The 13,041-nt window shown below is 45.2% G+C and overlaps 1 protein-coding gene across 1 annotated transcript in view; it reads right to left on the reverse strand.

Annotated features, from left to right (window-relative positions):
* Positions 1 to 9,086, reverse strand: part of grid2ipb (glutamate receptor, ionotropic, delta 2 (Grid2) interacting protein, b) — a 186,422-nt gene extending 177,336 nt beyond the window's left edge. The window contains 2 exon segments of the mRNA XM_086002222.1: positions 3,488 to 4,074; positions 8,595 to 9,086. Of these exon segments, the coding sequence (XP_085858348.1) occupies positions 3,488 to 4,074; positions 8,595 to 8,709 (702 nt within the window). The 5' untranslated portion in view covers positions 8,710 to 9,086.
* Positions 9,087 to 13,041: the final 3,955 nt, after the last annotated feature.

Raw genomic sequence — 13,041 nt, forward strand, 5'->3', positions numbered from 1 at the left:
TATACCCATTGGAGTTTAGAAGAATGAGAGGTGATCTTATTGAAACATATAAGATTCTGAGGGGGATTGACATGGTGGAGGCTGAGGATGTTTCCCCTACTGGGGGTATCTAGAACTCAGGGGGCATAGTTTCAGAATAAGGGGTCGCCCATTTAAGACGGAGATGAAGAAACATAGAAGATAGGAGCAGGAGTAGGCCATTCGGGCCCCTCGAGCCTGCTCCGCCATTCAATGAGATCATGGCTGATCATCCAAATTCAGTACCCTGTCCCTGCTTTCTCCCCATATCCTTTGATCCCCTTAGCCTTAAGAAATATATCCAACTCTTTCTTGAATATATTTAATGAATTGGCCTCAACTGCCTTCTGTGATAGAGAATTCCACAGGTTCACCACTCTCTGGGTGAAGAAATTCCTCCTCATCTCAGTCCTAAATGGCTTACCCCTTATCCTTAGACTGTGACCCCTGGTTCTGGACTCCCCTGCCATCGGGAACAGCCTTCCTGCATCTAATCTGTCTAGTCCTGTTAGAATTTTATAAGTTTCAATGAGATCCCCTCATTCTTCTAAACTTTACTGAATATAAGCCTAATTGACCCAATCTCTCTTCATACGTCATTCCTGCCATCCCAGGTATCAGTCTGGTGAATCTTCGCTGCACTCCTTCCATGGCAAGAACATCCTTCCTCAGATAAGGCGACCAAAACTGCACACAATACTCAAGGTGTGGTCACACCAAGGCCCTGTACAACTGCAGCAAGACATCCTTGCTCCTGTACTCGAATCCTCTCGCTATGAAGGCCAACATACCATTTGCCTTCTTAACCGCCTGCTGCACCTCCATGCTTACCTTCAGCGACTGGTGCACAAGGATACCCAGGTCTCGTTGCACTTCCCCTTCTCCCAATCTATTGCCGTTCAGATAATAATCTGCCTTCCTGTTTTTGCCACCAAAGTGGATAACCTCGCATTTATCCACATTATACTGCATCTGCCATGCATCTGCCCAATCACCCAACCTGTCCAAATCATACTGGAGTTTCTCTGTATCCTCCTCACAGCACACATGCCCACCCAGCTTTGTGTCGTCTGCAAACTTGGAGATATTACATCTAGTTCCCTCGTCTAGATCATTAATATATATTGTGAATAACTGGGGTCCTAGCACCGATCCCTGCGGTACCCCACTGGTCACTGTCTGCCACTCGGAAAAAGACCCGTTTATTCCAACTCTTTGCTTCCTGTCTGCCAACCAGTTTTCTATCCAAGTCAGTACCTTACCTCCAATCGCATGTGCTTTAACTTTGCATGCAAGTCTCTTATGCGGGACCTTATCGAAAGCCTTCTGAAAGTCCAAATACACCACATCTACTGGTTCTCCCTTATCTATTCTACCAGTTACATCCTCAAAAAATTCCAGTGGATTAGTCAAGCATGATTTACCTTTTGTAAATCCATGTTGACTTTGTCCGATCCTGTCACTGTTTTCCAAGTGCTCTGCTATTACATCTTTTATAATGGACTCTAGCATTTTCCCCACTACCGATGTCAGGCTTACCGGTCTATAATTCCCTGTTTTCTCTCTACCACCTTTTTTAAATAGTGGGGTTACATTAGCTACCCTCCAATCCATGGGAACTATTCCAGAGTCTGTAGAATTTTGGAAGATGACCAGCAATGCATCTACTATTTTTAGGGCCACTTCCTTAAGTACCCTAGGATGTAGATTATCAGGCCCTGGGGATTTATCAGCCTTCAATCCCGTCAATTTCCCTAACACCATTTCCCTACAAATACTGATTTCATTCAGTTCCTACCTCTCATTAGACCCTATGTTCCCCGACATCTCTGGGAGTTTATTTGTCTCCTCCTTTGTGAAGACAGAACCAAAGTATGTATTTAATTGGTCTGCCATTTCTTTGTTCCCCATTAAAAATTCCTCTGATTCTGACTGCAAGGGACCTATGCTTGACTTCACCAATCTTTTTCTCTTCACATATCTATAGAAGCTTTTACAGTCAGTTTTTATGTTCCCTGCAAGCTTACTCTCATACTCTATTTTCCCTCTCTTAATTAATCCCTTTGTCCTCCTTTGCTGAATCCTAAACTGCGCCCAATCCTCAGGTTTGCTGGTTTTTCTGGCGAATTTATATGTCCACTCATTGGATCTTATGCTATCCCTAATTTCCCTTGTTTGCCACGGTTGAGTCACCTTTTTTGTTTTATTTTGATGCCAAACAAGGATGAACAAATTCTGTAGTTCATCCATGCGATCTTTAAATGTTTGTCATTGCCTATCCACCGTCAACCCTTTAAATAACATTCCCCAATCCATCCTAGCCAACTCGCGCCTCATACCATCGTAGTTTCCTTTATTTAAATTCAGTACCCTAGTCTCTGAGTCAACTACTACTTCACTCTCCATCTTAATGAAGAATTCTATCATATTATGATCGCTCCTCCCCAAGGGGCCTCGCACAACAAGGTTGCTAATTAATCCTTTCTCATTACATAGTACCCAGTCTAAGATGGCCTGATCTCTAGTTGGTTCCTCGACATATTGGTCCAGGAAACCATCCCGTATACACTCTAGGAATTCCTCTTCCACAGTATTGTTACTAATTTGGTTAGCCCAATCTATATGTAGATTAAAGTCACCCATGATAACTGCTGTGCCCTTATAGCACACATCTCTAATTTCCCGTTTAATGCCATCCCCAACCTCAGCATTACTGTTTGGGGGTCTGTATACAACTCCCACTAACGTTTTCGGCCCCTTGGTATTTCTCAGCTCTACCCATACAGATTCCACATCATCAGAGTTAATATCCTTCCTTACTATTGTGTTAATCTCCTCTTTAACCAGCAATGCTACCCCACCTCCTTTTCCTTTTTGCCTGTCCTTCCTGAATATTGAATACCGTTGAATGTTGAATTCCCAGCCTTGGTCACCCTGGAGCCATGTCTCCGTAATCCCAATTATATCATAGCCGTTTACATCTATTTGCACAGCTAATTCATCCACCTTATTTCTTCTCTCAGAGGGTTGTGAATTTTTGGAATTCTCTACCCCAGAGAGCTGTGGAGGCGGAGTCATTGAATATATTCAAGGCAGAGATCGACAGACATTTGAACTACAAGGGAGTCAAGCGGTATGGGGAGAGAGCGGGAAAGTGGTGTTGAGGCCAAGATTGGATCAGCCATGATCTTATTGAATGGCGGAGCAGGCTCGAGGGGCCGATTGGCCTACTCCTGCTCCTGTTTTTTATGTTCTTATGTTCTTATACAGAATGTGGTCACGATTGCCAGCCAGCGAAGGAAAGCATCCTCTCTGGATATCGTCAAGCCTGAACTAAAGCACCTTCTTTCACTCCGAGTGGGTGAGTCCCATTATCCTCAGATCCCGACGCCCCTGTAATTTTGCAAGGAATCACCTGTCATCATGAACAGGTAACTCTGGCCTTTCTGCTTGGCAGGCGATCTCCTACCTTTTTGTTGAATTCCAAGGCTTTGCACTTCCTCTCCTGATGTACTGCGTCGGCATTCTGGACATATTCTCGGATACTGCTGCTGACCCGTTTGTGTCTCCTCCCAAAGCACAGGACTCCCAGTTTCAACGGTTTGCCATGATTAGCCTTTATCATGGCGGCGGCGACGTCATAATCTTTTACTGAGATCCCATTAACCTCCAGAACATAGTCACCGCTCTTGAGCCCAAACTCCGCCGCAGGAGAATCTGGGAGACAATCCTCGATCTGCAGAGGAGTGTCACTGCTCAGGTTGAAACCAAATCTCCCATCTGCTGCTGGCAAGAGGTCGACCTGCTCAATACGAGACACCACCCCAATACTGGGAGGAACAGTTTTACAACGTCTGGCTAGACTTACTAACGTGTCACAGTTGAAGGATGACACATCCTCCCCCTCGATCTCCAGAATCTGGTCTCCTGGTTGCAGACCAGCAACATGGGCGCTGCTGCCCTCTTGGACAGAGATGATGTAACAGGGACCGTTCCCGCTGATACGAAATCCAAACTCCTCCGGCCATCCTTGATTGTTGCTTGGCATTGTAGTGACTGGAATGAAACAAAACAGGGAATTTTAGACACCAAAGGAATTAAGCCCCTTTCAAACATCCTGAAATTCAGGATAGAACAAGCAACTTTACAAGAAACTGTTTAAGAAAGAGGAAACAGAAAATACCCATGGGAGGTGTAATGTCAGACATGGGGAGGTGCTTGGAACCTGCTGAGGTCAGTGCTTGGATCCTTATTGTTCCTAACTGACATAAATAATCTGGATATCAAAACTATCAATAAGGTGCTCAATCCCACTTTAGACCAGCCTATAACCCAACAATTCCATTTCAATCTGACTTTAACTGAATAATCCCACTTCAGGCCACCCCCAGGTTTAATTCAATAAGCCCTATCGAAACCTTTCCCTTTCCAACCTATCACCCAACAATCCCACTTCAAACCGACCTATAAACCAACAGCTCCACTTCAGATTGGCCTATAACCTAATAATTCCATTTCAGACCAACCTCTAATCCAACAATTCCATTTCGAACCAAATTTGTTTAAAATGGGCCTATAGCCCAAGAGCCCCATTACTGATTGGCACATAACACAACAAAACCACTTCAGATCAGCCCATAACCCAACAATCCCATTTCAACCCAGTCTATAACACAACAATTCTACTCTAAATTACCCAATAATCTCACTTCAGATTGGTGTGCAAGCCAATAGTAACTGAATCAAACCCAAACTCAATCCTTCTTTTGCCATCATTCATATCTGTGCTGGCTCATTGCTGCAGTACAGTAATATAAAAGTAATCCCACTGTTCCTCTCTCCTCGCTCCACTACTCCTGCATCTTCCTTTGCTTCTAATAACAATAAAAAAATAAATTTAGGAGCAATTTCTTTACACAGAGAGTGGTGAGAATGTGGCACTCACTGTGACATGGAATGGTTGAAGCAGAGAGCACTGGCACATTTAAGGGGAAGCTTGATACATACATGAGGCAAAAGGGAATAGAGGGATACAGGGCCATGGTGGGCAGAGGTAATGAGAGTGAGAAGAGGCTCACGTGGAGTATAAACACTGGCATAGACCAGTTGAGCCTGTTTCTGTGCTGCAGATTCTATGTAATTTATTTACAGATCAATACCAAAAGCCTTGTTCACAAACACAAAAGAGCATGTCAACTCTGAAAATTATTCAAGTGAGAGAGCATTTCAACCTCCTCCACCTAGAAAATTGAGGGTAACGCCAGTAGAACTTTGCCTTCAGCAGTTGCAGGTTGCAAAATTGGGCACCCAACCTCTCACACTGAATTTGCAGGATGCCCGAACTTAGGGCAAAAAAATGAAAGGAAAGGGTTTGCACTCAATTAATGTTCAGGTGATGGTAATGTTCAGGTAATGTCCTGACCACAGAAATATTACCGTGCACATCAGTGGCCATTATCCAGGAAGCTGCCATGGTACCTTCATTGCGCAGCACTCAATGGTGCCCAAATTATTTGAAGGAGAAGAGACGCTGTTAGAAGGTGGCTGTTAGAAGACCAGGGCTAGCTTCTGCATCCACAACTGCTGACCCCACTAAACAGTAGAAGAACACCTCGGCCTGGCCGCCTCAGCATTCGGTCATACGCCCCAAAAACTAACTCTCGGATTTCACCTCTACCATCGAGAAAAGTATGCAATGCAGCTTGGGCACGATGCAAGAGAATGTGCAAAAGGCCAGTGGTTGTGTGCAGTGCTTGAAATGGTACCTCCCAGTGGGGATGGAAGCTCCTCACAGAGGTTCGTGCAATGCTTGATGAGTCCCACAAGAAATGTGAGCAAGTGGAGGAGTTTAGTTACCTTCACCTTCCTCCTTATAGTAGAACATTTTTTACTCATTTGTAGCCAGGTACTAGGGAGCTGGGTGACTCTATTGACACAGTCACTAACCTCTCTCCATGTAGGCTGGCACCTGTGCTTTTACAGGAGGGTGGACTTTAGCTTCAAATAGGGCCACCCATCTTTGGTGCACCTCCAACTCTTCAGCATCAACAACAACAGCAACAATTTCCATTTATATAGCGCCTTTAATGTAGTAAAACGTCCCAAGGCGCTCCACAGGAGCATTATAAAACAAAATTTGACACCGAGCCACATAAGGAGATATTAGGGAAGATGACCAAAGGCTTGGTCAAAGGGGTAGGTTTTAAGGAGCGTCTTAAAGGAGGAAAGAGAGGTAGAGAGGCGGAGAGGTTTAGGGAGAGAATTCCAGAGCTTAGGGCCTCGGCAGCTGAAGACACGGCCACCAATGGTGGAGCGATTAAAATCGGGGATGCGCAAGAGGCCAGAATTGGAGGAGCGCAGGTATCTCAGAGGGTTGTAGGGCTGGAGGAGGTTACAGAGATAGGGAGGGGCGAGGCCATGGAGGGATTTGAAAACAAGGATGAGAATTTTTAAATTGAGGTGTTGCTTAACCGGGAGCCAATTAATTTTCCCTGCAGAGAGCCGGCACGGGCTCGACGGGCCGAATGGCCTCCTTCTGCGCAGTAGCCATTCTATGATTCTGATTCTAATTTTTCTTTGGGTGCGCGACCCCTTTAACAGGCTGTGTGGCCTATTCAAATTTCCGCACATGCGCGGTTTTTCCATTTAAAAGCCGGTGAGCCGGCTGCGCGGGACCTGCAGACCACCGCCCGGCCACGCAACTTAATTGGAACATTGGAGCCAATGTAGGTCAGCGAGCACAGGGGTGATGGGTGAACGGGACTTGGTGCGAGTTAGGACACGGGAGGAGAGCTTTGGATCAGTTCAAGTTTCTGGAGGGTGGAAGATGGCGGGTGCAGTGTTGTCTAAATTTATCTGCTGTGCCATTGTGAACAATTAGGCAATTTTTCTGTCCACTATACAAATTTCCCTTTTATGGCAAGCAGCAGCCCTTTAAGAGCTTCTCCCTCATTGGACTTTGTGATCTCCAGTGAAGTATGCTACAGAAGAAGCTCTCTGGGCAAGCTTTCCTGTGCCTGCAGCTTATAGTGGGTGCGGCGCACTTTGCAAAATTCAATATGGCGTTCCCTCATGCCTAAGGGCCAGGTGCACCCATGGTACAGGTGTGTGCGCACTCATTATCTGGGCTAATATATATGCCATTTATAGTTTTAGAAGGCTGTAATGTTTCTCATGTAGATCCTTTGTGCTCTGTTTGCCAAAATCTCCTACAGGGAAAAGTCCAAAATAGCAAAAGCGAGGCAAATCCTAACGGAAGATTTATTTGACACTATTTTGATCAACATGGCCCTTCCCCTCTGTACCTGAAATTCCATTTCTTTGTGCTACACAATCTGTATGAGGGTCAGGTAAAAATAACATAATTGAGCTGTTCTGGCTATTAAGAGTCCATGATATGATGGAGGAGTTATAGTAACAAGAGCAGTTGAAGGTTATTGCCACTGAATAATACAAAAGAGGCAAAATAGTCACAAACCATCTTCAGAATGCTGCAGTATAAATTTGCAACAGTGAATATCATCATTTAATACAAATGATATGAAAGAAAATAGACTGGGCTGCCCACACTCACTAATTTGGGTTTAAAATGTGACCCATTTTCATGTGTCTCACTCTTAAAAATAAACATGAACTGGGATCCGTCTCTCTTTTTGATCATCATTTTCATTCTAACCTTTCCCCGATGCTAACAGCAAACTAGATAGTTTAAAATGAGTCATTGTTGCTTGGAGTCCTTGCGTTTTCGATCAAAAGCATTTAAATCCATTTCCAAGCAGGTGACAGTAAAATTAAAATAATGAGACAGAAGTTTTGTCACCCCAAGTTATAAATATTCCCTAAATAAACCCTGTAATTAAATAGTTCTGTTTCAGCAAAAGAAACAGACTTGCTGCCTTCATTATAATCATTAGGTGGCGAGTGCCTTATTAGCCAAACAGGTCAGAGCTTTAATATCCAACACTTGGTAGACAGGTTTCCCTGGCAACACTCGATGCTTTTCACCCGACTAAACCAATTTACGGAATAAAGATTCAGGTTTAACATTGATTGACCTCCCCTCCCACTATCCCTGATCCTGGCCCCACAAAGCAATCCCACCAGCAGGTGACCCTGATAGCCTGGAAGAGATGAGGGACTCATCATGTGGCAAGTCGCAGACTCACATCCTACCCCCTGGGACGCAACACATTGGAGAATTTACAGTGCTCCAGTGGACTGCTCTTCCCCAGGTAAACCCATCCTGTCAACTTTGAAAGGAACGGCTTCAGCTTTGCTTTGAATAATTGTAAAATCGAATTGTGAAGTTCAGATAATATTCCTCCATCCTTCCAGTATTTTCAGAATGAAGTCTGCTGCCATGTTTGTTGTAGATTACACATCACATTATCGCTCCATAATTCACTAAACACCCCTCCCCCGAACCCTTACATCAGCTGATTCTTCATATTACTTGTTGGAGCCGCAAAGTTTGCACCACACAAGGATTTATTGTCATTAGGCATGGTTGCTATGGAAATGTAAACCATCAAATTAAGAGCCATTTGTGAAACAGCTCACACCAGTGAGACACTTACAGAAATCTTTGGGTGAAGAGGGCAAGTCACTCGGGCCCTGACTCAAGCCGTGTCTGGACCTTCGACTTCTCAGCAGCCTCTTCATCCGGCTCATAATACTTTCCCGTTTAGCCATCGTGACATACGTACAACTATGGCCGTACTGGTCAAAGGGTAAAACAAAACTCCTGGATTCAACTTCAGCCCAAGTACTTTCAAAACAAACGCTTTTACAGTATCATTTTCCAAAGCAGAGAATCCTGTCAGCTGCCCTGAGATCCTGACACCACCGTCCTTCTCGTGCAGTCGACTCTCTTGTGCACCAGCCTCACACGTTTGTCTTTTACTGAATCTCTGATACGCAGGAGAAAGTCCTGCCTCCTGCAGGATGAGAGCACGTTTCCCTTTGAATTCATCCCAACAGCAGTCGATGCAGGAGGAGCTGCCCAGAAAACACACACACACGTGAAGTGCAGGAACACCAATCATTCCGCTCTTAATTGCTGCTTTAAAAGAAGCAGCTGGGGATGTTCAGCTGTAAATGGAATTAGAGTCTGGAGGATTCTAAGCCGGATTACATACAAAAAGAACATTATGGGCTGCAGGAGAACTAGGGAAGTGGATCAGCACAGTGACTGGCATGAAATTGCTGCTGACATCTTATGTACATTGATCCAATGCGAGAAAGGGCCATCAACACTCCCCAGATCCTCAGTAATTCCTTCAATCTGTGGAATCCCATCGTTATCCAACTTGTTTCAAGTGCCTCGAGAGGTTCCCCCTTTGAGATCCCTCTCACAGATGGTAAAGTACAAAGGTCAAATGTATTTAACCCTTTGAGTTAATGGAAGGTGGTTGCATGGTGTGAAGATAGGTTGCAATCACAGTGCAGAAGCTGAGGCAGGCAACTGAACAATGTCCACATTTATTGAACAGTAAACTGGTAAATGAATAAACCTCAGTACAAAACAGCATAACTTTACTATCCTTCAACTGTCAAAACAACAATGATTTTACAAACTTTATTATTCTCAAAATGTCAAAACAAAGAGAATTCTCCCGCGCTAACTCAACATAAACCTGATCCTTGAAATACTGTCACTGACTTCTTATGTGGCAAAGGGCTCCACAGAGCCTTGCTTAGTCCTACCTCTGCTGACTTCAGACTGACTATTGACTGGGGTAACCTCAGGCTCAGATATACCATTCACACCCCTTTGAAGATATACTGAAACAAAAGACATTAGAAACTGCATCTCTCATAGCTACATTAAGTGTTCGGTTACTTACAAATTACAGAGGGATTCCCACACAAAAGCGGCTTTCACCTATTCAAGTTCAAAAGACATCTCTCAGCCTAATTGCTTGTGACCAAGGTGTCAAACTCAATAAATTGAACAGAACAACTCTTAAGCAGAAAGGTGTCAGGAAATGCTTCTCAGCAATAATGCATATGAAGTGACCCTTTTGCATCCCAAAATAAAATGCGGGAAAAATTCGGTTGCTTTGTGCCTCCCGTTGGCGTTAACGGGAGGCGCAAAGCAACTAGCGCCCGGGTGCGGCGCCACTAACACCTCCCGCGAAATAGCGCCCAGCGGCGCTGTGCCTCCGGCGATGACGTCATCGCCGTGCTCAGCACCCCGGCCGCAAACTTGGCTTGCGCCCCCTGAACTACCGCCGGACGCTATGTCTGACAGGGTCAAGGGGGCGTTTGTGGAGCCGGGGCGGCGATAATTAAAGGGCAGGTGCCGGGCGGCCATTTTTTTTGGGTTGCCTGCCAGCACCTGCCCCCTCTGGCCTCCTCCTGCTGCGGGGTGCCAGCCACGATCGGTCAGCCTGGCACTCCTCTTGAGTGCCAAGCTCTTTTGCTGGCACCCTGGTGGTCCAGCAGGGACCCGGTGCGCGCTGCGCTAGGCCCCTCCCCTTTAATCAGGGAGGAAGGCCTGCAGTACCGTGGCACTACGTGCCAGCGAGCATGGCGCTGCTGCACGTAGCGCCGCGATATTTCATGGGAGCGCCCCAAGAGCATCCGGTAGTGCCCCGCCTCCTGCTTGGGCCACCTACCATTGAATTTTGGGCGAGGGGGCGCTAACTTTTTCAGGGCGCTAGTCAAAGTTATCACCCCAAAGGGGTCGCAAGCCAATTTTCCCCCCAATGTGCATTCTATGCACCTTAAAAACTTTACCACACTACCTATTTGTATCCTAGAAACACAGGAGTTTATAGCACCACAGGAGGCCATTTAGCCCATCATGTCCTTGCCGGAACTGTGTTACAGCAATCAAAAACTAATCCCAATGCCCCACTCTCTTTCTACCGCCCTGTGTCTTGCACTGCTTCAGATATTTATTCAATTTTCCCTTAAAAGAGGCAATGGTCTCCAGCTGCTTATGGCAAAGCCTTCCAGCCTCTAACAACTCTCTGCTTAAAGATATCTCTCCTCATCACTCTCTGTGACAATTTTAAATGTATTCCCCCTCATCACTGCCTCCCTACCCAGAGGAATCGTTTTTCCTCCATTCACCCGATCAAACCCTTCATGATTTGAAAACCCGCTGTTAAATTTTTTCTTCCATTTCTCTGCTTGAGTAGAAATAGTCCCAGTGTTTTATCTCCAGAGAGTACAGGACATGTTTTGTCATAGCTATTTAGATAACCTAGAATCCCATATGCCTTTTTTTTTAAAGCTTTACCAACTTTTCCTCCCATATTTAACAATTTCTGTATTTGTGTCTCTCTGCTATTCTACACCTTTTAAAAGTTTTACAATTTAGTGTATATTTCCTGTCATTCCTCCTCCCATTTCTCCACATTAAAAACAGAGATAACAAGAAAGACAGAGTGAGAAAAAGAATACATTTATATAGCGCCTTTCATGACCACCGGACGTCTCAAAGCTTTTTACAGACAGTAGAGTCACTGTTGTAATGTGGGAAACGTGGCAGCCAATTTGCACACAGCAAGCTCCCACAAACAGCAATGTGCTAATGACCAGATCATCTGTTTTTTTGTTATGTTGGTTGAGGGATAAATATTGGCCAAGACACCGGGGATAACTCCCCTGCTCTTCTTCAAAACAGTGCCATGGGATCTTTTACATCCACCTGAGAGAGCAGACGGGGCCTCAGTTTAACATCTCATCTGAAAGACGGCATCTCCGACAGTGCCGCGTTCCCTCAGCACTGCACTGGAGTGTCAGCCTAGCTTTATGTGCACAAGTCCCTGGAGTGGGACTTGAACCCACAACCTTCTGACTCAGAGGCAAGTGTGCTACCAACTGAGCCACAGCTGACACTGTGAAAGAGGAAGTAAAGAGAAAAAGAAATATATAGAGACAGAGAGCAAGAGATACAGAGAATAAGACAGAAAGAGATAGACACGTGTAGAGGGAAATAGAGAGATACAGTATGAGAGAGAGCGAGATGGAGAGAAAGAGAGGCAGAGAGGGACGTAGAGAAAGAGAGATGTGGAGAGGAAAATTTACAATGGATGTTCGCAAGATAATTATGATGGGGAAGGCCATTTGACTCATCTGCATTCATCTGTTAGCAAGGCCCTACAATCTCCCCATTACAGCATCCAATTGTTTCTGCAATGATTCCGGGTTTTTGCCTTCACTGCTTGATCTGGGAGTCCATTCCAAATGTTGATCACTCGCTGCGTGAAGAATTATTTCTTGATATCAGTCCTATATTCACCTTTTATTAGTTTGAATCCCTGGAGGGGAGTGCTGGTGTATGGCACACTAGCTGGCTCATTTTGTAGGCTTATAAAGTGTGTTGGTGTAATTAAATCCTGGGAAGACGTAACTAAGTGGAAGCAACAGGATTACTGGGCACAAGAAGCCATCATTACCTCCCACTTACAGAAGGACCGAGACAGTGAAAGTGCTGAGTGTAAATCAGCACTGCTCTGAGTCACATAAGTAAACCTTCATGATAGCAGCTGTTCTACAGCTGACATTACAGAACAGCTGACATTACAGAACAGAGCAGCAGTAATCCATTCTCTGTACTGATAGTTGCAGACTGCTTAGACATCGGCAAGATTTTTTAGTGAAAAAGAGACATAACAAGCAGGGCCACGGAAGAACTGGTGCCTGTTTCCAATTCATGTCTGGCTAAGGGCTGATATTGTAACACCAGGGAATGAGAGCAGGCCAGTCAGCACATCAAGCTTACATCTTCCAAAGCACTATCAGCACTATCCCCAACTTCCCTAATCTCCTGAGGGAGGTGAATAATCACAGGCTTAGGAGCAAGTGAGGAAAGGGTTCTCTGGATGGAGGAAGAGCACCAAAGTACAGTTGACTGAAAGGCGCTCACTCAAGAAAAGGATTGTTTACAATGCTGACTATTCCAATGCTCTGCTGGCCGGCCTCTCATAAATTTCAGCTCCTCCAAAACTCTGCCGTATCCTAACTCACACCAGGCCCCATTCACCCATCACCCCGTCTACTCGCTGACCC

Source organism: Somniosus microcephalus, chromosome 11, assembly GCF_052327205.1.
Source record: "Somniosus microcephalus isolate GS21.2 chromosome 11, FLI_Smic_1.0, whole genome shotgun sequence".
Classification (NCBI taxonomy): domain Eukaryota; kingdom Metazoa; phylum Chordata; class Chondrichthyes; order Squaliformes; family Somniosidae; genus Somniosus; species Somniosus microcephalus.